The sequence below is a fragment of the Oryctolagus cuniculus genome, chromosome 10, assembly GCF_964237555.1.
Source record: "Oryctolagus cuniculus chromosome 10, mOryCun1.1, whole genome shotgun sequence".
Classification (NCBI taxonomy): domain Eukaryota; kingdom Metazoa; phylum Chordata; class Mammalia; order Lagomorpha; family Leporidae; genus Oryctolagus; species Oryctolagus cuniculus.
Window position 1 is genome coordinate 30,432,692 of NC_091441.1, and position 25,358 is coordinate 30,458,049.

General features: G+C 44.1%; 1 protein-coding gene across 1 annotated transcript; it reads left to right on the top strand.

Moving 5' to 3' along the window:
- The first annotated feature begins 1,979 nt into the window (after positions 1-1,979).
- IER3IP1 (immediate early response 3 interacting protein 1) lies at positions 1,980-22,421 on the top strand. The gene is made up of 3 exons (XM_002713519.3): positions 1,980-2,203; positions 19,297-19,398; positions 21,267-22,421. The coding sequence occupies exons 1-3, from the start codon at positions 2,113-2,115 to the stop codon at positions 21,320-21,322; spliced, it is 249 nt and encodes an 82-aa protein (XP_002713565.1). The 5' UTR covers positions 1,980-2,112; the 3' UTR covers positions 21,323-22,421.
- Positions 22,422-25,358: the final 2,937 nt, after the last annotated feature.

Genomic DNA, 25,358 nt, shown 5'->3' on the forward strand with positions numbered 1-25,358 from the left:
GCAATGTTTTTAAAACACATCATCTACTGTTATCAGCTTAGGTTACAAGCCTGAATTTTTGCAAAGCAATGAACCCAATATCGTGGTCCTAGTACTTGTACACTGTCATATTTTAAGCTGCTTTTGCTAGATGTAGAGATTTTTGGAGCTCCAGGGGCCTCAGAGGTGATAATCACCTAATTTTATAGGGGAAGTAAGAGAGGCGCAGAGAGGTTAACCTGATTCTTTTGACAATAAAATAATTGGATCATGTACATTGTAACCCAGTGGCAGCACGAGGGGGCACCTGTGGGTCCCCACCTCCACTCCCACTATGCCATAATCTCCGGTTGTCCCCCCTTAATTCTCCTCCCCCAGAAAGCAATCTGTAAAAACTGTGATTCAAAAAAACCCTTCCGGCCAAGTTCCCCTTGGTGCCTTCTTCCCACCCAGCCCGGCACACAAATCTCTCCATGTGCAGGATTAACCTTCCTCCACTCATGTTGACCGAATGCTTGTAGAATTCCATATTTCATCTGCTGAGGCCTTGCCCCCCTAATCAGGAGGCACAGTCTTTGGAAGACAGTTAGGATTAGATGGAAGTCTTGAGAGTGAAACCCTCATGAATAAAATTGGTGACCTTATAAGGGTCCCAAGAGAGTTTGCTTCCCCTCTCTCCACCTCGGGAGGATACCACGAGAAGTCGGCGATCCACAGCCTGGAAAACAGCCCTTGCCAGAGCAGACTCTCTGATCTCAGATTTTCCGGCTCCAGAATGTAAAAATGAAGCTTCTGCTGTTGGGTTTAGTGTTGTTATTATTATTATTGGAGAGACAGAGAGACACACACACACACATACACACACACACACACACAGAGAGAGAGAGAGAGAGAGAGAGAGAGATTGAACTTCCATCCTCTGGTTCATTTCCTAAATGTCCATAACAGCCTGGGTTCAGCTGGAACCAGAACTAGGAGCCAGGAACTCAATCCAGGTGCTTGGCAAATTATCTGCTGTTTTCCAGGGTCTGCACTGGCAGGAAGCTAGAATTGGGTGCCAAAGCTGGGAATAAAACCCAAGCTTGAATTTGTACAGAGGTGACTGAGCATTTTAAAGGGAGAATGGAGGAGTAGGGACAGGGAAGAGCAAGGGCTCCTTAGAGCCAGGGAAGTGAAAAATGACAAGTGTAATTGCAATGAGGCCTGTGTCTTCTGGCAAGAAATTATCAAAGTCAAGATTCTATCCTCTCAGAGACAGAGGCCCTGGTTCCCCGATGCTTTTAAAGGAATGGTTTTCAGGTCTCTGGGAAAGATACCTGTGAATTGTAGGAGACACATTTACACTCAAAGGGACAGAGGAAGGATTCCCAATAGTAAGTCCTTGTGTCACTGGGCTTCTCATTTCTACAACGATCTACCTAAGACGAGCTACGTAGGAAGGAAGGAGATTTATTTTGTCCATGGTTTGGGAGGTTCATACTCTTGAGGTCGGATGGCCCCATCGGTGTGATGAGGCTGGAGAATGACAATGGCAGAGTTTGTGCAGAGGAAGTCACATGGCGAGCTGGGAGCAGGGGAGAACTCGGGCTTATCTAACCAGCCCTCTTGAGGGCATGGCCCCTATGATCTAAGGACCTCCTGCTAGGCCCATCTCCCAAACACCTTGCCTGGATTCAATTTCCACCCTCTTAGTATCATTAACTGATGACTTTGGAGATTAAATGTGTTCAGGAGTTTGGGAGGCAAATCTTCAAACCATACCAGCCCTTTGTAGTAAGCGCTCTAAGAAAGGGAGATGAAGGTCTAGCTTCAGGTCTTGGTTAAAACAAACAAACATTTTATTTTACTTCCTTGTGTTCGTTCTAATTCTTGAAAATACGGGGTATATTCCGAAGCTGAGGTCCTCTCCATACCCACCAGCTACTTTACAAGGGCTGAACTGGTGCTGCGTTAAGAAGCCAGGTGGACACGCCCTGCAGACGCGAGCGTGGGCGGTCCTTAGTCAGAGTGGGTGGAGCTGCCCAGAGAACGCGTTTTGGGCCCCGCCGGCTCCCGTAGGAGAGCGCACCGCAGAGCGCCGCCACGTCCGCTGTGGCTTCGGTAGGGAGTTAGCTGTGGGCAGCTCTGGGCACAATGGCCTTCACTTTGTACTCCCTGATGCAGGCGGCCCTGCTGTGCGTAAATGCCATTGCCGTGCTACACGAGGAGCGCTTCCTCAAAAACAGTGAGTGAGGCCGGGACGGGCCGAGGGGCAGCGGCGGCGCCATGGGCGCGCGACCGGAGCCGGGCCGCGTCAGGAGGCGACCGGGGCCGGGACGAATGAGTGGCCGGGGGCTCAGCCCGGGTGAGGGGGCGGCTCGTTGCGGGGCGAGCCGCGTCGCTTTGATCTCTCCGAGGTTTGCGCTCCGTTGGGCGGTGCGGGGTCCTGTGGCCGGGGTCGGGGTACGGACCTGAGCCGGGGATGCCCTGGCTGCTGTCAGTTTAGGTCGGTAGTTCAGCCGCATCTCCTTGCGATGGCTTTTAGCCGGCGAAAAGTTGGGGTCCGAGGCTGGAGTTAGAGTTGGGGTTGAGGAGGGGGCGTGGCTCATCTTAGAGCAGAGGGAGTTACCAGACGGGAGGGCGGTGGGCTGCGGGGCTCGAGGGAGAAGAGGCAGGGCAACGTGGTGGAGTTATGAGGACCTAGAGCCCCATGTTCCAAGAAAAGTGTGTTCATTACGGCTCTTGAGCGCGCGCAGTGTGCTAAGGACTGTGCTAGGATCTAGGAATGCGAAGATGAAGATACAGGTATGGCTGCCGGGACCTCACAGGGCAGCGGTCTGCACGCCACCCTGGGCCGGCGGCCGCTCCTTGTGGGAGGCAGACGTGAGACAGGCTAGTGAGTGCGAGCGTGATGGAACTCATTTGTCTTAGGAGCTGCAGTCGCAGTGGCTACCCTGCCCTTCGGGTGGAATGCAGTCTAAGTAAAAGCTGACCAGGGAAAAGGTATGCGGATACCGCATGATGAGATCCCTTCTTGTGAACTTGGAAGAAGTGTGTCTAAGCTGGAATTTGATGCGAGTATACATTAGCTGGTTGCAGGCTTGGGAGCGTGAGGAGAGTGCGTGAACTCGGAGGCAGGCGAAGACAGCTTCAGCAGGGCTTGGGTTATTTGGAAGATCCTTCCAGCATTAGTACGGAGGCAGCCTGGGAGGGAGAGAAGTTCCAACTAAGGCCCTTAGAGGCTGGTGGGTGTGTTAGTAACTGATAGTTGTGTGGTGATTGTCAGGCGCAGGGTCTGCATCCAGTGCTTTGTGTGTATGGGCTTGTGTAACTTTCACAGCACACCCGTGAGACAGTTTGTGTTTTCATGCCCACTTTTCAGATGAGGACCCTGAAGCACAAAAATGTAGGTAAATGTTCTAGGCCCACACAGGTAGAAAGTGGTGGGACTGGCACACCCATTTCAGGAAAATTAGTCGTGAGTTCATTGCTTGTAGTTAAGAAAGTGTTCCTTTCTACCATTTATAAGTGAAAATTCAATTTGTGAACAGACTTCCAAAGTACTTTATCTGAGGTTAAAAAAAAAAAACAACATCTTGAACTGTGCTTCTGTTGTTTTTCTAATGTAACAAAATAGAGTATATTTGATGAGCATGAAAAATGTTCTGTAAAATTGAAAAATAAGTCATTTTAAGTTTTCATGATGCTCAATTAACGAATCTTACAAATAACAAAGCTGAAGTGGTGGAGCTAGGTTTCAGACGAAGGCAGTTTGATTCCAGAGTCAGCTCTGTGGCACTGTGCTAAAAGGAAAAGCAGAAGTGATCATGTTATGGGTTGAATTGTGCTCCCGAAAAAGGCACGTTGAAATCTTAACCCTTGGTATGTTGAATGAGACCTCATTTGGAAGCAACACCTTTGCAGTTGTAATCAAGTTGTGATGGTGGATTGGGCTGGGTGCTAGATCCAATGAATGGTGTCATTGTTAGGAGAGATAGATACTGGGAAGGAGAGAGAGATACTGGGAAGCGGACCCTGTGACAACAGAGGTAGTGATGGAACCATAAGCCAAGGAACACCAAGAATTTCCAGCAACCACCAGATGTTAGTAGAGAGGCGTAAATAAGAGTATTCTTCAGAGCCCCCACCCTACTGACAGCTTGATGTTTTGGATTTCCGACTTTCAAAACCATGAGAAAGGAGATTTCTGTTGTGTTTGTGGTGCTTTTTATGGCAGCCCCAGGAAACTAACGCAAATCAGAAGATTTTAAAGGTAAAAAAGGCAAGAACTGGGGCTGGCGCTGTGGTGTAGTGGGCTAAGCCTCTCCACCTGTGGTGCTGGAATCCCATTTGGGTGCTGGTTAAAGTCCCAGCTGCTCTCTGCTATGGCCTAAGAAAGCAGTAGAAGATGGTCCAAGTCCCTGGGCCCCTGCAACCCACATGGGAGACCTAGAAGAAGCTTCTTTCTCCTGGCTTTGAAGCAGCTCAGCTCCAGCCATTGTGGCCATCTGGGGGGGTGCACCAACAGATGGAAGACCTCTCTGTCTCTTCTCTCTCTGTTGGACATTGGGAATGAGAAGGAGAAGACAAAAATTGAAGATCTCTTTTCAGTTCTATGGCTTAAACTACTAAGTCCTTTGGCTGCTTTGGAGACTATTGGAGGAAAATTGGGGTGATGTTAGTGAATAATGAGGAGATAGTGAAATAAGTTTGGAATATGTTGAGGCTGAGATTTCTGTGAGACATGCAAATGAACATGTAGTCTGATCAGTTGAATCCAAGTCCATAGCCCACAAACCAGGGTGGAAACTGAACTTTGAGTTTGTCAAACTCTGATAATAAACGAAGCCATTTGAGCAAATCAAATTGCTCAAAGAATGTGCCATGGAATATCTGAGAATCTACTTCATTATTTAATGTTTAGGTCAAGGTTGAAGAGCTGACAAAATTGATAGAATGAGCAAAACAGAAAGCTAAGAAAACTTAAGAGGTTTTGTTACCGGAGAAGCTAGGGTTCTTGTCTTTGTGCAAGAAAGAATTCAGGTGTGAGACAGAGAGTAGTGGAAAGCAAAATAGCAAGGTTCATTAGGGTAGGGACATCCGTAAGAACGGATGGGCATCTCTCCAGACAGGACCTGAGAGAGAGAGAGAGCCCAGGCGCTCAGACTGGGGGAGAGCGAGGTTACATGGTTGAGTGGAGAGAGTACACCTGGGCAGGCCGGCGGGCGGCTCAGCAGAGAGGCAGAGGGATGAGCGCGCAGCCCGGTTGAGGCTGGGGTTTTTAAGGGAGTCTGTTTACCTACCTCCCCCTCTCATGCAGGACAAAGGATGGGGAGTCCTGGCAGAAGGGTTTGTTGGATGAAAATTAGCAGATTCCTCCCCAGATTTGCTGGTGCCCTGGCAGAGTAGGGGGGCTTCCCTTAGGGCATGTCTGAGACGGTTTTAATTCCCCATGTTATCAGGTAACCCCTTTGGTGCTGAGGAGAGAGAATTCTCCTGGGAGCTTTCTTTGGGGGAAGGGCTGGGACCTGATAACCTCTGGGAGGTTATCAGGGTCTGGGCAGGACTTTGAAGTGCAGGATGATGGGCTTCTAGGGCTTCCCCAGTGGGTGCTGGTCTTCAGGCCTTTCTCATACACACATAGGCTCAATTTCTGACTTCCTACCTAACAGTTTCACTCAGGTCAAAGAGTGAAGAAGGGATAGTATAACAATGAAAGGTTGCAGAGAAGCCGGGCAAGTTAAGAACTGTAAGAGGTCCTAAGGAATCGGGATAATTAGATTCTCGGTGGTTTTACAAGAGCAGTGGGTAAAACCCAGGTTAGAATAGGTTTGAGGCCGGCGCCGCGGCTCACTAGGCTAATCCTCCGCCTTGCAGCGCCAGCACACCGGGTTCTAGTCCCGGTTGGGGTGTTGGATTCTGTCCCGGTTGCTCCTCTTCCAGGCCAGCTCTCTGCTGTGGCCCAGGAGTGCAGTGGAGGATGGCCCAAGTGCTTGGGCCCTGCACCCCATGGGAGACCAGGAGAAGCTCCTGACTTTGGATCAGCGCAGTGCGCCGGCTGCAGTGGCCGTTGTGGGGGTGAACAAATGGAAAAAAAAAAAAAGAAGACCTTTCTCTCTGTCTCTCTCTCTCGTTGTCCACTCTGCCTGTCAAAAAAAAAAAAAAAAAAAAAAAAAAAGTTTGAGAAGACAAAGGAAAAGAAGTCTATGTCATCCCAATAATATTTCAGGGGCAGCCTGGTATTTGGGTATTTGCATCTTGCCCTGCCCCCTTCTACCTCATAACCTGCCTGGTGCCCCCCTCCCTTCTGCCTGACAAATCTTCCACAGTCTCCCAGATGCAGCCCAGGATCTGCAGTTCAAACACCCTGCTCCTGATCCCTGTTCTCCAGGGGGTCCTGCTCCCCTTTAAACCCAGGATGGCGCCAGCTAGGCTTCCACCTGTCTGATACCTTCAAGGGAAAACTCAGATAGGAGCTTCTTAAGACTTACATCTGTAAAATCTTTTGTTTCAGGAGGAAATGTGTGAAGACAGAGACCCATATCCTTAAAACCACCCCTACCCCCCCCTCCCCCCCCCGCCTCAGCTGGACTGCGCGCTCAGCCCTCTGCCTCTTTGTGGAGCCACCTGCCTGCCTGCCCACCCAGGTGTACTCTCCACTCAACCATGTAACCTCCCCCCCAAGTCCGAGCGACTGGGCTCTCTCTCAGTTCCTGTCTGGAGAGGTGCCCATCCATTCTTACGGATGTCCCTACCCTAATGAACTTTGCTACTTTTTACTTCCCACTACTCTGTCTCACGCCTGAATTCTTTCTTGCATGAAGACAAGAACCCTGCCATTCACCGATAACAAAAAGAGAAGGAGAAGGTACAGGGATGTGTTTAGTGGTGATGGTTTTGCTGTTAGATAGGAAAGGCTTGAGATGTCTCAATGACAGTGAAACTAGCCAGGTCTCTTCAGTAAGTCAGGGCCATGAAGTAGAGGGGTCTGGTGCTGTGGTGTAGCAGGTAAAGCTACCACCTGCAGTGCCAGCATCTCATTTGGGTGCCAGTTCAAGTCCCAGCTGCTCAACTTCTGATCTAGCTCTCTGCTATGCCTGGGAAAGCAGAAGATGGCCAAGTCCTTGGGGCCCTTTTCCGACTTGGGAAACCCAGAAGAAGCTCCTGGCTCCTGGCTTTGGATCAGCACAGCTCTGGCCATTGTGTCCATCTGGAGAGTGAAGCAGCAGATGGAAGACCTTCCTCTGCCTCTGCGTCACTGTAACTCTGTCTTTCAAATAAATAAATAAATACGAAAAAAAAAAAAAGGTGAGCAAGGGGTAACCAGTGAGGCAGGCATGCAAAATATAAGAATGAATGAGAAAGAGAGAGAGAGAGAAAGAGAAGTGTGAAAGATATTTATATGCAGTGTATGGATTTTGATTGAATCCTGGCTCAAAAATATCGACCATAAAAAGCATTTTGGAACATTTGATGAAAATTGAACACGGACTAGGTAACTAGATGATATCAAGGACTCACTGTAAAATTTTTTTATTGTTATAATGGTATTATAGAGGGAAATATACTTAGTTTTCAAAGATGCATACTGAAATACTTAGTAGTGGAAATCATAGCATCAGTTTTTTAAAAATATCTAAGTAGGGAGAGGCCCACGGTGGCACAGCAGGTTAAGTTGCCTAGCCGTAATGCCAGCCTCCCATATGGGTGCTGGTTCAAGCCCTGGTTCTTCCACTTCTGATCCAGCTCCCTGCTAATGAGCCTGGGAAAGCAGCTGAAGATGGCCCAAGTCCTTTGGCCCCTTCGTGCATGGGAGACCCAGAAGAAACTCCTGGCTCCTGGCTTCAGCCTGACCCAGCCCTAGCTGTTGTGGCCATCTGGGTCGTGCAGCAGCAGATGGAAAATTCTCTGTCTCCTCTCTCCCTCTGTAACTCTGCCTTTCAAATAAATAAATCTTAAAAAAAAAAAAAATCTGAGTGGAAGAAAGATGAACTATATGTGTATAACAAAAAGTTAATAAATTCAATGATAGCTGTGTTTTAAAGACTTCTTAAAGGTAAAAAATAATTGCTAATGGAAAGAATCTAGAAGTGAGAGAAATAAAAGAGGCGAGTGAGAGGACTGGTTGTTTAAGGATTCTGCGGTAGGAAGGGATGGATGAAATCTGAGGCACAGATGGAAGAGGTGGCCTTAACTAAAAAGTGGGATGTTTTCTTCATTAAAAAAGAAAGGCTAGCTGGCAGGGGAGGAAGGCTCCTAAGGTTGGGTGGCAGAAAGCTGTTCTTCAGTGCTTACAACAAATGAGCTGATCACTGTGAACCAGGGGAAGGATACAGGAGGAACAGAGCACAAGGTCTCTATTCTCAGATAGCTTAGCAGTCTAACAGAAGAACACACGTTTACAGTAATCATACACATTGCTCATTGAGTCTGAGAGAAATGTTTTAAAGGAAAAGAACAAGCCAGGAGGAAGTAACCTGGGGAATAAGGGCAGTGTGATCTCTTTAGGAATAGAAGCAGAGTGAGTCCTGAAATTTGAGTAGGAATTTAAGGCTTAAGGTACCTTGAACACTTCCAAGTGGAGCTTTCAGTTAGGCACTTGAATAGACAGGTGTGGTGTCAGAAGGATGTCTAGAAGACACTTACGTGTGAAGATTTTCAGTACTGAATGGTAATTTTTTAAAAAAGATTTATTTATTTATTGGAAAGTCAGAGTTACACAGAGAGGAGAGGCAGAGGGAGAGAGAGGTCTTCCATCCGCTGGATCACTCCCCAGTTGGCCACAACCAGCAGAGCTGCACTGATCCAAAACCAGGAGCCAGGAGCTTCTTCTAGTTCTCCCACATGGGTGCAGGGACCCAGGTACTTGGGCCATCTTCTGCTGCTTTCCCAGGCCATAGCAGAGAGCTGGATAAGAAGTGGAGCAGCCAGGATTCAAACAAGCACCCATATGGGATGCCGGAACTGTAGGCGGCGGCCTTACCCGCTATGCCACAGCTCTGGCCCCGTGGCTGGTAACTTTTTTTTTTAAGATTTTATTTATTTATTTATTTGAGAGGTAGAGTTACAGACAGTGATAGAGACAGAGAGAAAGGTCTTTCATCCATTGGTTCACTCCCCAGATGGCCGCAATGACTGGAGTTGCGCTGATCCGAAGCCAGGAGCCAGGTGCCTCTTCCCAGTCTCCCACGTGGGTGCAGGGGCCCAAGGACTTGGGCCATCTTCCACTGCTTTCCCAGGCCATAGCAGAGAGCTGGATTGGAAGTGGGGCAGACGGGACTCAAACCAGCGCCCATATGAGATGCTGGCACTATAGGCGGAGGATTAACCTACTGCGTCATGGCACCGGCCCCTGGCTGATAATTTTTTTTTTTTTTGACAGGCAGAGTGGACAGTGAGAGAGAGAGAGAGACAGAGAGAAAGGTCTTCCTTTTGCCGTTGGTTCACCCCCCCAATGGCCGCTGTGGCCGGCGGACCGCGCTGATCCGAAGCCAGGAGCCAGGTGCTTATCCTGGTCTCCCATGCGGGTGCAGGGCCCAAGCACCTGGGCCATCCTCCACTGCACTCCCAGGCCACAGCAGAGAGCTGGCCTGGAAGAGGAGCAACCAGGACAGAATCCAGCGCCCCAACCCGGACTAGAACCCCGGGTGCTGGCGCCGCAGGCAGAGGATTAGCCTATTGAACCACGGCACTGGCCGATAATTGTTTTTAAATTGGAATCAAGGCTATCTCATAGAGAAGTTCAAGGGTAGTCCTGAAATTACTCATCCCTGCTGAGGTTCTTGATTCCAAGAAACAAAAATTGATTCTGACTAAATAGAATTACTCAAAGATTTCCTATTTGTTTGATTTTTGCAAGTAAATAATGGAACAGACTAAAGAATCTATGGATGCTTAATTTATGCTAACAGTGACACAGCAGAGAAGGCTAGAAAGGATAACCCTTGCCTAGGTATCACACTAAACACAAAAGCTGGTCCAAGAGCATTGCAGATCTAAATAGGAAAGGCAAAATAAAGCTTTTAGAAGAAAACAAACCTTTCCTTAAGGGCTACCTTAGAAATATTTTAAGTTTTGGGGGCCAAGAGGCAAAACCAAGGCTGTTAGGTAGTTACTTACATAACCATTTAAATATGTGGCTAAAGCATTCTTAATGGAGAGCACTTACCTAATGGGAGCACAAGGATCTCCATAGATCCCCTTCCAGTGGACAACTCTAATTTGTGATTGTTATTAAAATGCAGCATTTAAAGCTTCTGAGAACTCTAGTAAAAGTATATACAAATGGTTCTCCAGGCTCTTGACTTTGGCCTGACCTCACCCTGGCTGTTGTGACCATTTTGAGAGTGAACCAGCAGAGGGAAGAACTCTCTTTGTCAAATCACCCTGCTTTTCAAATATTTTATAAAACATAGTTACTAAAGAAAGCAAAAAAGAAAAAAACTCATAGTTACTATACAACTCAATGATTCTACTCCTACCTGCACCAGGAGGGATGAAAATAGATGTTCTCACAAAAGAACATGTTTGTAGCAGCTTTATTCAGAATAGCCAAAAATGGAAACAACCCAGATGTCCAATAACTGATGCATGTAAAACTGAAGCATAGTACTGTGCAATACTATTTGGCAATTAAAAGTAAGTACTGATACATGCTGCAGCTAGATGCGCCTTGAAATCATGGCGCTCAATGAAAGAAGCTAGTCATGAAGGAGCACAAATCATATGCTATTGTTTCTGTGAAATGTCTACGGCAGGTGATTCTATAGAGACAGAAAGTTGGTTAGTGATTGTGTGGTGCTGAGGATCTGATGGGATACGAAGTGGTTGCTAATGCGTATGGGCTTTCTGTGAGGTGATAAAAATATTCTAAAATTGAGTGTGGTGATAGTCGTACAACTCTGTGAATACACTTAAAACCCCTGGAACTATGTACTTTAAATGTATGAGCTGAATGGTAGGTGAATTAAATCTGAATAAAGCTGGTTTTCTTTTAAAATCACATTCTTATGTCATAGACCATTAAAGTTTTTTAATGCTGCTTCTGGTTTGGGACTGTGAGTTTTCTCCAGGAGTAATCACTTTGTTCAGTTTAGTATTTCAGAAATGGACACTTCAGTTGCTCAGTAAGCTGGTTCATAGCTTTGTTTCACCCCGTTTCCTGAGTTGTCTTCTTAACTTTAATACACTTCCAATTTCCAAGAAGAAGTACTGCGAGTCTTGTAGTAGAACAGAATCACCTTAAAGAATAAGTAGAAAGGCATAGTATTTAGTATTGAGCAGAAAACATTTGTACATTCAGTTATTTGAGTGACCTCCCCTGCATATTTAGGTACTCCCAGAGTAATTGCATTTTATATAGTGCTGTGGCGGGTGAGGGACAGAGAGAGAGACACACACACCCTGGCCAGCCTTATCCTTTATATCATCCATGGCCTAATTAGAGGAGTCCTAAAGTTTTATTGTCTATTTTTTTTTTTAAGATTTATGTATTTATTTGAAAGTCAGAGTTACACAGAGAGAGAAGGAGAGGCAGAGAGAGAGGTCTTCCATCCACTGGATCACTCTCCAGTTGGCCACAATGGCCGGAGCTGTGCCAATCTGAAGCCAGGAGCCAGGAGCTTCCTCCAGGTCTTCCATGCGGATGTAGGTGCTCAAGGACTTGGGCCATCTTCTACTGCTTTCCCAGGCCACAGCAGAGAGCTGGATCAGAAATGGAGCAGCCAAGATTTGAACCGGACCCGTATGGGATGCTGGCACTGCAGGCAGTGACTACCTGCTACACCACAGTGCTGGCTCCTTTTTCTTTTTAAGATGTATTTATTTTCATTGAAAGTCAGAGTTACAAAGAGAGAGAGGAGCTCTTTCATTGCTGGTTCACTCCCCAGATGGCTGCACCAGCTAGGACTGGGCCAGGCCAAAGCCAGGAGTTTCTGGGTCTCCCATGTGAGTGGCAGGGCCCAAACCCTTGGGCCATCCTCTGCTGTGTTTTTCAGACCATTAGCAGGGAGCTGGATCTGAAGTGGAGCAGCAGAGACAGAAACTGGTGCCCTTATGGGATCCTTGTGTTGCAGGCATTGGCTTTATTGGCTATGCCACAATACTGGCTTCTTTTGCTCTCTCTTTCTCTCTCTCTCTACTAAACAGGGTTTTGCAGTTACTCTTTGATTTTTTTGTTTGTTTGTTTCCATTTTTATTTATTTGAGCAGCAGAGAGAAAGAGAGATGGGGAGACCTCACCATGGTAGACTTCCTCACTGGGGAGGCTTTGCTGATGCTGTCTCTCTGCTTCAGTGGCCTTGACTTACCCTCTTGCTGGGGCTGACTCAGCTCATCCTTTAGAGCTGCCTCTGACATTTCCCTCTCCCCCAGACGTATCCATCTTCAAGGGTCATAGCACCACTGACAGTTCCTTTCTGCCTCTTCTAGTAAACTGAGGAAGAGTAGGATGTTCCTATCTTTACAGTTCTAGCAATCAAAAAATGTGTCTAACTGAATAACTTTACCATCATCATAGTTCTGAAATTCTTGATTTGAGGGCTATGTGTCTAGCTAGATGTTGATTAAGCCTGGATGGACTTGCAATTTTGTGATTTTTTGTTGTTGTTGTTGTTTAGTTCTTTTGAAACCTGGGAGCAGAGCATGCTTGGTGTTTGCAATTAGTAACTTTTTCTATTTAACTTCATTACTGAAAAGCCACTGCTGGCTAGTCTGGTAATTTTTCTCTGGTAGGTACTATAGCTGTGAAAGTGACAAAAAAGCTGCAGAATCAAATCTTTCTCTTAAAAAAAAAAAAAAGAAAGAAAATCCCCTTAAAACTCTGGCATGTTCCTAAGAAAAACAATGGAGACTCCCTCTGCAGCAATTGAAGGGGAAATGATTAGTTATCATAAAAGATAATCCTTGGCACCTGGTCTTTTACTTCTCATGTTGTATTTATCTAGAATATCTAGACAAATGATTTACTCCCTTCACCCAAAATTCTGTTCTCTTTTTCATTCTGCTGGCATAAGAAGAGAGATAGGCAACAATTAACTGAGAAATTACCATTTGTTTTAATTATTTCAATGCTGATGCTTAAATTACAGTAATTTCAATATTACAAGAGTTTTATCCCATTTGGGTGAAGAGCAGTTTAATGTTAAAAATGTATTTTTTCTGGGAGTCAACTCCTTTCATCATGTCAAAATATAGTTTTAAACATATTTTTGGAACTGGTTGGACAGAAAAGTTACTGAAAATTATGGCTTCTATTAAAAAAAAGAGAGAATTATGGTTTCTATTAAAATTGAATGTATGATCCATGTAGTACTTAAAACAGATTCTTTTTACCATCTGAGAAATTGTGGCTGTGTGTGGAAAAGATCAATAATTTTAGTAATGATAAATTTTTAAAAAGCAGGTAAAGAAAATGAAAACACCACTACCATTTAATGGTTGTTCTGAAACACAGTTTTAAATATTCCACACAACTTGTGTCAGAAGTTCATGATTTTAGCAGATCTGCCCCAACCTTCGGGATTTCCTGGCTCTCTGCCTAGGCCTCCTTTCTCCAGCGGATAAGCTTCTGGGCAGCCTTTCTTTTTCATTTTCATTTGTATCAAAATAGTATGTGTGTGTGGTTTTCAAAGGCAGAAGGAAAGACGGAAGCCTCTTATCCCGTTTCGTCTAACCCTGAGCCCCACTTCTCATACACAGCTATTTTTAACTCTTCCAAGTCTCGAGTCTGACTTACCTACTCTTTTTTTTTTTTTTTTTTTTTCAATTTCTTTGAGAGGTAGAGTTAGAGACAGAGAGGTCTTCCATCCGCTGGTTCACTCCCCAAATGTCCTCAATAGCCAGGAGCCAGAAGCTTCCTCCGGATCTCTCACAGGTGCAGGGGCCCAAGCAGTTGGGCCATCTTCTGCTGCTTTCCATAGCAGAGAGCTGGATCAGAAGCGGAGCAGCTGGGGCTAGAACCGGCACCCATGAGGGATCCCGGCACTGCAGGCAGAGGCTTAGCCTACTACACCACAGCACCAGGCCCTGATTTAACTACTCTTGAAGGTATAATAGTCTATTTTTTATTTTATTTATTTTTTTTTTTTGTTACTCTAACACAATACCTGAGGCAGGCTGCTTTATAAAGAAAAGTTTATTTTTGCTCATGGTTCAGGAAGTACAAGTTTGTGGGGCTGCATCACCTGATGGCCTTTTTTTGGTAGATTTCCAAGGCAGCTCAGGTGTCACAAGAGAAGGGGGTACACACGTGTGTTTGTGTGATCTCTCTTTATTACAACCAGGATTCAGTTAGGGTGAGGGTTTTATCCTAATGACTTTATCGAATCCTAATCATTTTCCGAAGACTCCACTTCTAAACATCATAGTTAGATTTAAGTTTTCACCTTCTTGATACAGAAAGGATTATATTAAACACATGAAGCCTTGGGGGAACTCAAACCACAGCAGAAGGGTTTAGCACAATTATCCCCCCAGTAGCACTCTCATACTTGTGACGCTTGCATGACCACACGTACACATGTGCCCTTCCTGCCCCACCTTTCTTCAGCTGGTTGAGTGTATCCGTTTTCCCTGTTTGCAGTCACTGTGAATATCACTCACTGCTGAACCATAGAAAAATGATGACTTTTATTCTTCTAGTTGAATTGTGGTTTAGGCACGGAGTTCTAGATTGGAACTAATTTTTCTTCAGAGTTTTGAAGGCATCATTCCATTTTTCATCTCTGATATTGCTATTAAGACACCTAATGCCATTTTGTTTTCTGGTTCTTTGTAGGTAAGCTAACTTGTCTGAACCTTCAGGGTTGTTTTTTTTATCTTGAAAGTTTCTAAAATTTTACAATAAGGTACCCAAAAGGAGGATCTTTTTTTATTTGTTGGGCTGTGTTCTGATTGGATTCTTTGGGCAAAAGGCTCATGTCCTTCAGTTATGAAATGTTTTCCCTTAATGTTTATTTGATATTTTCTTCTGATTTTTTTTCTTCTCTCTTTTTGAAACTTTGGCTATTTTGATACATTGATGCTTTGATTTTCTTGCTTTTTTCTTTAATTTTGCTTTGTCTGCTAAGCTTCCTCAACACTTTCAACGCTTGATTTTTAAAAATGTTTTATCCTAATAATGAGCTCCATCTTGGTCCTTGTAGGTTCCTTTTCTTGGTATCCTATTTTTGTTTCATAGCTACAGTAGCTCTTCCTATGGATTTTTAAAAAATATTTTATTTATTTATTTATTTGAAAAGCAGAGTTACAGAGAGGCAGAGGCAGAGAGAGAAAGAGAGAGAGAATCTTCCATCTGCTGGTTCACTCCCCAGATGGCTGCAATGGCCAGAGCTGCGCTGATCCCAAGTCAGGAGCTTGGAGCCTCCTCTGAATCTCCCTCGTGGGTGGAGGGGCCCAAGCATTTGGGCCATCTTCTACTGCTTTTTAGGCCATAGCAGAGAGCTAGATCAGAAGTGCAGCAGCCAGGGCTTGAACCGGTGCCCATATGGGATGCCGGCCCTGCAGGCAGCGGCTTTACCTGCTATGCCACAGCGCCGGCCCCCTTCCTGTGTATTTTTTAAAGAAATGCTTTCTTCTTCCATTGTGTCTTTTTCCAAGTCTTTCTGTTTTTTGAACCTACATTCCTTGTAAAAAATTGTTCCCTCTGCACTGTCAATTCATAGCGAAGCATAAGGCACTGAAAGGCTCCTAGGAAGCTCTGTGTGTGTGTTTGGGGCTTGTTTACTGGTGGCACTTACTGGAAGGTGAATAAAGTTGGCTGTGTCATTGAGGTGGACTCCCAGGAAGCTGGCTAAGTTGCAGCATAAAACATGGTAACTTCTGATGGGGAGAAAGAGAACCATCTTCCCATCAGTGTAGTCCAGACAAGGGGGAAGCTTTTTTTTTTTTTTTTTTTTTTTTTTTGACAGGCAGAGTGGACAGAGAGAGCAAGGTCTTCCTTTTGCCGTTCGTTGGTTCACCCTCCAATGGCCTGCCTGGAGCACTGCAGACGGCACATCACGCTGATCCGAAGCCAGGAGCCAGGTGCTTCTCCTGGTCTCCCATGCGGGTGCAGGGCCCAAGCACTTGGGCCATCCTCCACTGCCTTCCCGGGCCACAGCAGAGAGCTGGCCTGGAAGCGGGGCAACCAGGACAGAATCCGGCGCCCCAACCGGGACTAGAACCTGGTGTGCCGGCGCCGCAAGGCGGAGGATTAGCCTATTAAGCTGTGGCGCCAGCCAGGGGACGCTCTTACACCGAGTCGAGTCGTAGTTAGTCCTGATTGCCATCCCCATGGCTCACACTGGCTTTTTGAGGTTTCTCTCACCTTTCCCAGGATTCTCAATGATTCGCCTCAGTTTTTTAATTTTGTGCTCTCTATTGGGTTCACATTTCAGCTTTCTCTGCTAAATCAATTACTCTTCCATTTTGTTGTTTACTGTGCATATTTTGATTGGCTTCTTTGCCTGAAGACTTCTCTTATTTTTCCTTTATTGTCATTTTTAGTAGGTTTCCTGAGAAAGCAAAGAGAAAAGTTATATCCTTCATGGTTAATCAGAACAAGGCTGCTTTCTTATTGTGCGTAGCAGTCATATTAAGTTTATGTAAGTGATACTATAAACTAGTTAGAAGATTATTCCACTTGTGCTTTGCCATATAAATTTTCCTGTAGCAGTTTGGATGACACAACTGATGGTGGTCATTTTGTATGTTGTGGCCAGAAACTAACATGAAATCATTTTAACAGTGCTGTAAGTACTGTATCTTTGAACTTAGATTACAAAGAGGACTGTCATACAGTGGGAAATACTGACTGAGCTGCCTGGAAGAGTGAGACAGATGTGTGAAGGAAGGAAGTTAGATGAAGACTTGCGATACAGTAAAAGCAAATGTTGGAGAAGCAACATAAGTGTGTTTGCTTGCCAGAGAGAGGGGCCAGGAGAGCAGTGGATCCGTAAGTAGGAGAGCACTGTCGCTGAGGCAAGATGCAGCATGTGCTGTGCCCTTGATTCCGTGGTGCACATTACTTCACGTCTTAACATTTCTGAAATTGTCCTTAGTGTGAGTAGACGTATATACTTAATATAATTCATATGTTTTAAAAATGAAGACATAGTTTTTGGAAGTCTTATCTGTGATCCTACAATGTACCTTAGCTTACCTTATCCTAGATTAACTCAGTCTACTGTAATTCATTTTAATTCCACAAATATTTGCTAAGCTCTTGCCGTGGGGTGGGGAGTAGGCAAGAGTAGAAAGGTGAAGAATGATGAAAAAATTGAAGTCCTTGTCCTCTGGGATCTTATGATATGATAGACACACTTGGAAATAACTGACCCAGGAGAACAAAGTCACCATAATCTGTGGATTTTTCGAGGAGCAAAGAGATTTCTGCAGGATTATTATGACATGTAGGAGAGAATTAGGAAAGGCCTGATGTTGAAGTCAGATCTAGATTAGAAGCTGCCTTTAGGGCCAGCGCTGTGGCGTGGCGGGTAAAGCCGCTGCCTGCAGTGCCAGCATCCCATATGGGTGCTGGTTTGAGTTACAGCTGCTTTACTTCCTATCCAGCTCTCTGCTATTACCTAGGAAAGCAGTGGAAGATGGCCCAAGTCCTTGGGCCCCTGCACCCACATGGGAGACCCAGAAGAAGCACCTGGCTCCTGGTTTTAGATCGGCCCAGCTCCAGCCACTTAGGGAGTAAGCCATTCGATGGAAGACCTCTTTTGCTCTCTTTGCCTCTGCCCCTCTGTAACTCCGCCTTTCAAAAAAATGAATAAATCTTTTTTAAAAAAGAAGAGTAAGACACAGCTGCCTTTAACATGCCCAGCTGTTAATGACTGAGCTGCCAGGAATGCCAGCGTAGTTGTCCGTCTTTGTTCATGGGGGCCTGGTTCTAGGACTCTTGCAGATATCAAAATCCGTGGATGTGCAAGTTTCATACATAAAGTGACATACTATTTTCATATAGCCTCCCATGTACTTTATATCATCTCTGACCTGTAAAACATAATGCATTGTATGTAAATTGTTGTTATACTGTATTGTTTAGGGAGTAATGACAGGAATGAAAATCTGTACATCTTTTTCCCCTAATAGTCTCCATTTGTGATTGGTTGAATCCATGGATGCTGAACCCATGGATGTAGAGAGCCAACTGTACTTGTGGTTGGATATAAGGCAGGAATGTAAGGAGTTTGGAGTTTACTGGGAAAATCTCCCCAAAGACAGTAAGGGCTGTGGGAGTAACAGGTGTGATGGTGGGTGTACATAAGCTTACAAAAGAGTGACACTTCTGTGGTCTGCAGGGCTCTCAGCAGAACCTGAGCCAGGCCTTGCAGGAGTCATAAAACATCAGCTCTGTTGTGAACTTGACTTTTAACTTAGTTGTATTCCACAGCATATGTAAGTGACACAGAAACAAGCACCAGTATTTAGCCTTTATGTCAACCAAATAAAAGTTGACTAAGCAAAGTGAAATCTTATTTCCTGATATTTGGTTCTTTCTTGTGTAAAACAAAGACTTGTTCTTTGTCTTCAGGGTTAGCATTTCAGGAGTTAATTCAGCCCGTAGTCATATGAGATAGTGACAAGTGGACCTGAAATGAGGACAAGAGAAGGATAGACTGCAGAAGTGAGGACATGTAAGTCTTTAGAAGAATGTATAAGGCAATTTAAAAACACATAAAGATAAATAATGATTAATGATATGATAGGAAAATAACCTGAAAGGTCAAAGACACATTTACAGGGAATAAGGGAGGTGGCGGGCTGAATTCCTCACCTCGATGCTGAGACGAGATCCTGGTGAATGGGCAAAGGGCTGTGTCCTGCTGGCGGCTGGCGTGTGTCCTGAAGCCCTACCAAGCTGTGTGCGAGAATTTCTCCAAGTCATGCGGACAGCGATTCACACCACGGTTTCATACGTTGGGTTTTATGAATTCTTCACTGAGCTAATTCATTATTCAGCTTGACAGTATGCTTTGGTTTCCAACTCTGACCTGAGAAATTCTGTATTTGGTGCTTTAGGAAAGGAGTAAAAGCCGAAAGGGTTATCATAGCAGTCATCCACACTGAATTAAATGTGATGGAATAATTCAGACTGTAGTGTTTTGTTTTTTTTTTTTTTTTTTTTTTTTTTTTGTTAAACATCAAGGTGTAAATGAAATGAAATTAAGTTGTTCCTGGTATCATGTAAAAAAAATTAAAATACTTAATATCATTGAATTTTTCCTACACATATGACTATATTTTATGTCGTAACACAGGCTCAGACTAATCTTTTAAAAGATGATTAAAGAGGGAGCAGGGCAAGTACATAATAAATTTTAACGCAGCTAATCATCTTCATATTATTCAGTTGGCTGGGGAACAGACCAGGGAATTGGCGGATTCGGAGAGGAGCCAGGAATTAAATCTCAGCTAATGAACCTTGTTCGATCTGTAAGAACCGTGATGAGAGGTAAGAAGAAAACCTTGTAGAGCCCTCTTAAGTTTTAATTTTGTGGTTCAATCTAAGTAGCAAAGCTTCTGAGTGTTAATACCATCAACTGCCCTTTTTGTAGTGGGAATTTTTTTCTCTTTAACTTGGCTTTACTGCTTGGATATTGGTTTATTTCTGTTTGCCTCTTGTTTCTTGCTAAGCCATTGATGCAGTGGAGTGCTCAGTGGGGTGATCTGTTTGTTACCTGTCACAGCTGAAAGAGAATAAGAAGCCTTTTGGAAACTTTGTTGCTTCCAAGGTGCAAAGTCATCTTTCAACATAAAATAAATGTCCCATAGCTGTCATTATATTGGAAAATATTTTCAAGCAATTCAAGAAAGAAGAGTCCAAGAACCTTTCATTTAAACATTAAAATCAGGGCCTCTTCTGTTAGCTACTTTAATGAGAATTTTGGATATAGTGTTAAATGAATTCATTTTGCACTGTATTTCTAATCTCATGTGTCACTGGCAGCCCTGTGGGTCTCCCTCTACCTTAGCCAGTGTGCTTCTGTGTTCCCAGAGTTGCACCAATGCTCTCCACAGAAGTTTGACCTGCATCTAGATGGGCCAACATGATCTTATTCCCAGTCACACAAGCCCCTTTCAAAAAAAAAAAAAAAAAAAGACTATTTGAAAGAGTTACAAAGTAGGGGTGGAGATCTTCCATTATAGGTTCACTTTCCAGATGGCCACAACCTCCAAGGCTGGGTGGGCAAGGCCGAAGCCAGGAGCCAGGAGCCAGGAGCCAGGAGCTTCATCTGGGTCTCCTACATGGGTAGCAGAGACCCAAGCACTTGGGCCATCTTTTGCTGCTTTCCCCAGATCATTGGCAGGGAGTTGGATCTGAAGTAGAGCAGCAGGGATATGAACTGGTATCCATATGGGGTGCCAGCCTCGCAGGCGGTGGCTTTACTCACTACGCCACAATGCTGACCCCCAGCCCCTTTTTTTTTTTTTTAAAGATTAATTTATTTGTTGGGGCTGGCGCCGCGGCTCACTAGGCTAATCCTCCGCCTTGCGGCGCCGGCACACCAGGTTCTAGTCCCAGTCGGGGCGCCGGGTTCTGTCCCGGTTGCCCCTCTTCCAGGCCAGCTCTCTGCTGTGGCCCGGGAGTGCAGTGGAGGATGGCCCAAGTACTTGGGCCCTGCACCCCATGGGAGACCAGGATAAGTACCTGGCTCCTGCCATTGGATCAGCGTGGTGCGCCGGCTGCAGCGCGCCGGCTATGGTGGCCATTGGAGGGTGAACCAACAGCAAAGGAAGACCTTTCTCTCTGTCTCTCTCTCTCACTGTCCACTCTGCCTGTCAAAAAAAAAAAATAATAATAAGATTAATTTATTTGTTGGAAAGGTAGAGTTACAGAGACAGGCAGAAATCTTCCACCTGCTGGTTCACTCCCCAAATGGGCGCAATGGCTGGATCTGGACTGATCCAAAGCCAGGAGCCAGGAACTTCATTCAGGTCTTGCACATGGATACAGGGACCCAAGCACTTGGGCCATCTTCCGCTGCTTTCCCAGGTACAGTAGCAGGGAGCTGGATTGGCATTGGGACTCAAACTGGTACCATATGGGATGGCAGTGCTGCAGACAGTGGCTTTACCTGCTATGCCACAGCACTGGCTCCCGGCCCCCTAGCCCTTTTTAAAACAAGCTTTGGGCTTTATGATCCAGAGCATCTTTGAATAGTCCTCTGTTATCACTATTTGCAACATGAGTATATTGTTCACTATTTTCATCCTTCCTGAATGATAGGAACTACTGCTTAATGTTTTTGTCCTTCCTCACCATCACCTTCCACCCCAGAATTTTTCTTTATAGTAACAAACTTTTTCTTTTCTTTGCAGTGCCATTAATAATAGTAAACTCAATTGCAATTGTATTACTTCTGTTATTCGGGTGAACATCAGTGGGAGAAATGGAGACTCAGAAGAAGAGATGCCAGCAGAAGTTACTACTTCAGTCATTGGAATATTCATAGCTCCGCAGGCCGACCTTGCACTTGACAAAAATGTAAAGCTGACAATAAAACCAGAGTTTTATTTATCTGATTTTTTTTAATGTTGCATTTGTAGTTTCATTATAAAAAGATCAGATCATCAGAGGCTGTAATTCTACAGAATTGGAATACATTTGATTGCTGACTATTAATAGTTCATGCCATGGCAAAGATTGTTAAAAGGGTACAGAACTATCGCTTCTGTTTTTTTTAAATACTTTTCTATCTCTCACTTCTCAGGGATGAATTTTTTTCCAAAGTTTTGATCCTTATGAGTTAGCTATGATGTGAGAGTGATTATCTCCCTAGATAAAATTTAAAGGATTTTCTAAAAACTATTACATATAAAGTGGTAAACAGGTGACTTGGATAACTTTAAACTGTTTGGTTAAGTACTTTATCTGTATATGTCTGTTGTGAATAGTTCAGACTTATAGGCACTATGAAGAGCAATGCTCTCTGATTGTGTAAAGTCAGTCACATGATGCTGGTATTGTTCTTTTCTTGCATTTGTTATTTTATTAATTGGTCTCCATGATGAGTCCAGACCAATATCTGGATATTTTCATTGGTAGAAAAATCTTCGTAGAAAAGTCTGTGCCCTTTTTGCAATGATGATGTGTTTTTTAAAATATGCATAAATATCAGCCCATAAGAGCAATCCTACATTCTCATAATTGGACTATACTGTATAAGATTGTATTGTGATCCATTTCTATTTATTGTGAACCATTTATCTCCCCAAAATTATCATGTTTCCATTTCTTAGTAAAGTAGCTCATTAAAGGGTGTCACTGTTGTTTTTTCAGTCTGTGAGAACTAGATAAGTTGTTTATTTTTTTGTGTTTTTAGAGGTTTGTTCACCCCATAAGACAGTTTTGTATGTGGAAAGGTTAAACTATGTAAATGGTTTTTGTGAAAATTACCAGTTAATATTTTAAATGACTGGAATGGCATCTTTGTTTATAGAACATTTGTAAATAAAGTTGAATTTCCATGGCAATCATTTGTTTTTTGTACCTTAGTGTAAACCTGTTGATATTAACTGCATTCATTTCCATTTTGTGTGTAACACTCTTACATATGCTCTGAATGTAAAATTGCCAAGTACAGATTTAATGAAAGTAAACATTCACATTTTTTTCTCCAGTGAATTAACTAAATTGGTGACATAAGTCAAAAGGAATCATGGGTAACTTTTAAAAAAAAAACTTGAGAGATAAAAAGAGAGATGGAGCTCTGGAGTTCCCAAACACTGGTTGACACCCTAAATGCCTGCAATGTCTAGGACTGGGCCAGCCCAAAGCTGGGAGCCAGGAACTCAATCCAGCTGTCTCCCACACAGGTGGCAGAAGTTCCATTATTTGAGTTGTCACTGCTGCCTCCCAGGGTCTGCATTAGCAGGAACCCCGTCAGGAGCTGGAGCTGAGTATTGAAGCCAGGTAACTGGTAGGTGCTGACACCAGCTCCAGGCAGTCCAGGGGCCCCAAGGTGTGAGAGGTGTCGGCGCTTGAAGAAATGAGAGACACACTCACAGCAAGGCTGATGGCAGGGCTCTGGGCATGGCTCTGGCTCTTGAGCACCAGACTTTATTTTTATATCATAAGTTAAATAATGATTCTTTTTTTCTCATAACAAGTCTGTTGCCCATTTTTTTAAATTATAATTTCTTTGATTTTCAAGGGCATATTCAGAGCATGGGTTACAATCATAGACAGGTGTGAGATAATGGGCTGCCCACACAAGCCAAGGCCTGGAGTGCTGCTGAACTATGTAGAAACTGGCTACACAAGCTAGAATAGTACCTTCCTAATCTAATCTTTACTGGAAGCCCCACCAAGATCAAAGCAGACCCTTTTTAAAATGTATCCCCTCTTTGCAGTTCTTTCTGTAACTCTAATTTCTTTATTGTACTTATTTAAATGTTCATTAGATCTGTTCCAGTTTTGACATCCTAACCATTGTAGTATTTGTAGCATACATTGAATTAAAGCTTTAATAACATTTATCTTTATTCTAGTGGGAAGTATATAACAGGGAGCCTGTTACCTTTTAATTCTTTTCCACAAACAGCTCAACCTTGTATAAAGCATTAAACCCCTTCTCCTACACTAACATTCTGCTTGATTAAAATTTTACAAAGCGATGGACATTTTGGGGATAGTGAGACTAAGTGTTCTTCCCTAAAATTAGGAAGCCAGCAATCATTAGCAGGACCACCAGGAAGCTCCGGCTTTCTTATGCAGAGTGTAGTTCCCAACAAACCTAAAACCACCAAGAGGACCGCAGCTGTCCTTCTCATGCCTTGCTGAGACAGACCTTCTGCTGTGACCTTGTCAGCCAGCTGAAGTTGCCTTGGCCTCGTCAGGTAGGCCAAATAATGTATCCCATAAATAACTTTTAGTCCATACTTGTTATTTCTAAAACTGTGGAGCAGGTATTGAATACCTGTTGGCTGTGCCTGAGTTGCAGGTGGAAGATATTTGGACTGTGGGCTTGCAGGTGGACCAAGGAGATGCACTGTGAATTCTTAGTTGATTACTTGGCTCATTTGAATAACTGACACAGTTGGTACTTGGAAGCAGTGTTCTTTTGGTCTTTCGAGCAGTTGATGAATGATTCTGATTTTGAGCCACTGAACAGATTCAAAGTAGTTTAATTGAGGGCATTCCCATTTCTCCACATGCCATAAGTCTAATATAGAATTTTTAAAACAAAAGAGACCTGGGTCTGATGCTCTTTTTCATATAAGACATAACATACAGCTTCATGTTATTTAGTGTGGGATATGCCCAAGCCCTCACTCCACTGGGGAGCAGGCACTGGAGGGCAGGATCAGAGTATTCTGTAGCAAAGCAGTTGTGAGTAAACTGAAGCCCTGAACATCAGACTTCAATCTCTGGAGGCTACAATTCCAGTTTTAATGTGGGTAAAGCTAAGTCTTAAGCTTGCATGTGAATCCAAGTTTCTCCAGAACAGTTATGATTCATTAACTATAGTATCTCATTTTTAAAATTTTTATTTGAAAGGCAGTGAGATAGATCTCCCATCTGCTGGTTCATTCTCCAAATGTCTCCAATAGCTGAGGCTGGGCCAGGCCAAAGTCAGGAGCCTGGAACTCAATCTAGGTCTCTCACATGGGTGATAAAGACCCAACTACTTGAGCCATCACTGCTGTCTCCCAGAGTGCACATGAGCCAGAAACTAGAATTGGGAGTGGAACCCAGCACTCTGATATGGCATGCAGGCATCCCCAGTGGCATCTTAATTGCTGTACCAAGTGCCTACCCCAACAGTATCTTATTTGAGTAGACAGTAATTTTAAGTGCCTACTTGCCTGCCCACACCCTCTGTCATCCATCCTCAGGATTAACTGTAATCATTCGGGGCTACAATTATCCAAGATGTTTATATGGTCCCATGTATTTGGTCTTTCTGTATGCCTCTGAAATGCCATGAAGTTTTGAGTCTAGTTTGGATCCAACCAAATCCATACCCTAATCCTTAACCAAATATAGTGGTTTTCAAACTTTGTTGATAGAAGATCCAGATTTGCAAAGGAATTCCAGCAGAACTGAAATGCTCCAATGTATAAAATAGATGAGAACAGGTCTATTACTTATATTTTTAGTTGAAGCAGAGCTGAGGCCCAAAAGCCCACTCTTTAGCCTCCATCCCACTCTGGTCAAGCTTTCCAAGGCATTTCCACAAACCCCTAACTTTTCAAAAACATGACTAGAAGTCTTTTTTTCTGAAATCTCTGATTTAGATACAGTAAGAGTAGGCAGTGCTGTGCTGTGCTAAGCTGTGTTCAGGTACATGTAGTCACTTGTGTTGGTATGAAATGACTTGAAAGAAAACAATATAGTAAGAGTAGGAGGCAGGATATTTCTAATATACCAAGCAAAACCTTTACCATGTGATTTAGGGCAAATAAATT

Bases quoted from the DNA above. Each gene is read 5' to 3' on its own strand.
- IER3IP1 (XM_002713519.3), top strand. From the start codon at position 2,113: ATGGCCTTCACTTTGTACTCCCTGATGCAGGCGGCCCTGCTGTGCGTA. The intron at 2,204-19,296 runs GTGAGTGAGGCC...CATATTATTCAG, and splicing joins GGAGCGCTTCCTCAAAAACA to TTGGCTGGGGAACAGACCAG. The intron at 19,399-21,266 runs GTAAGAAGAAAA...TTTTCTTTGCAG, and splicing joins TGTAAGAACCGTGATGAGAG to TGCCATTAATAATAGTAAAC.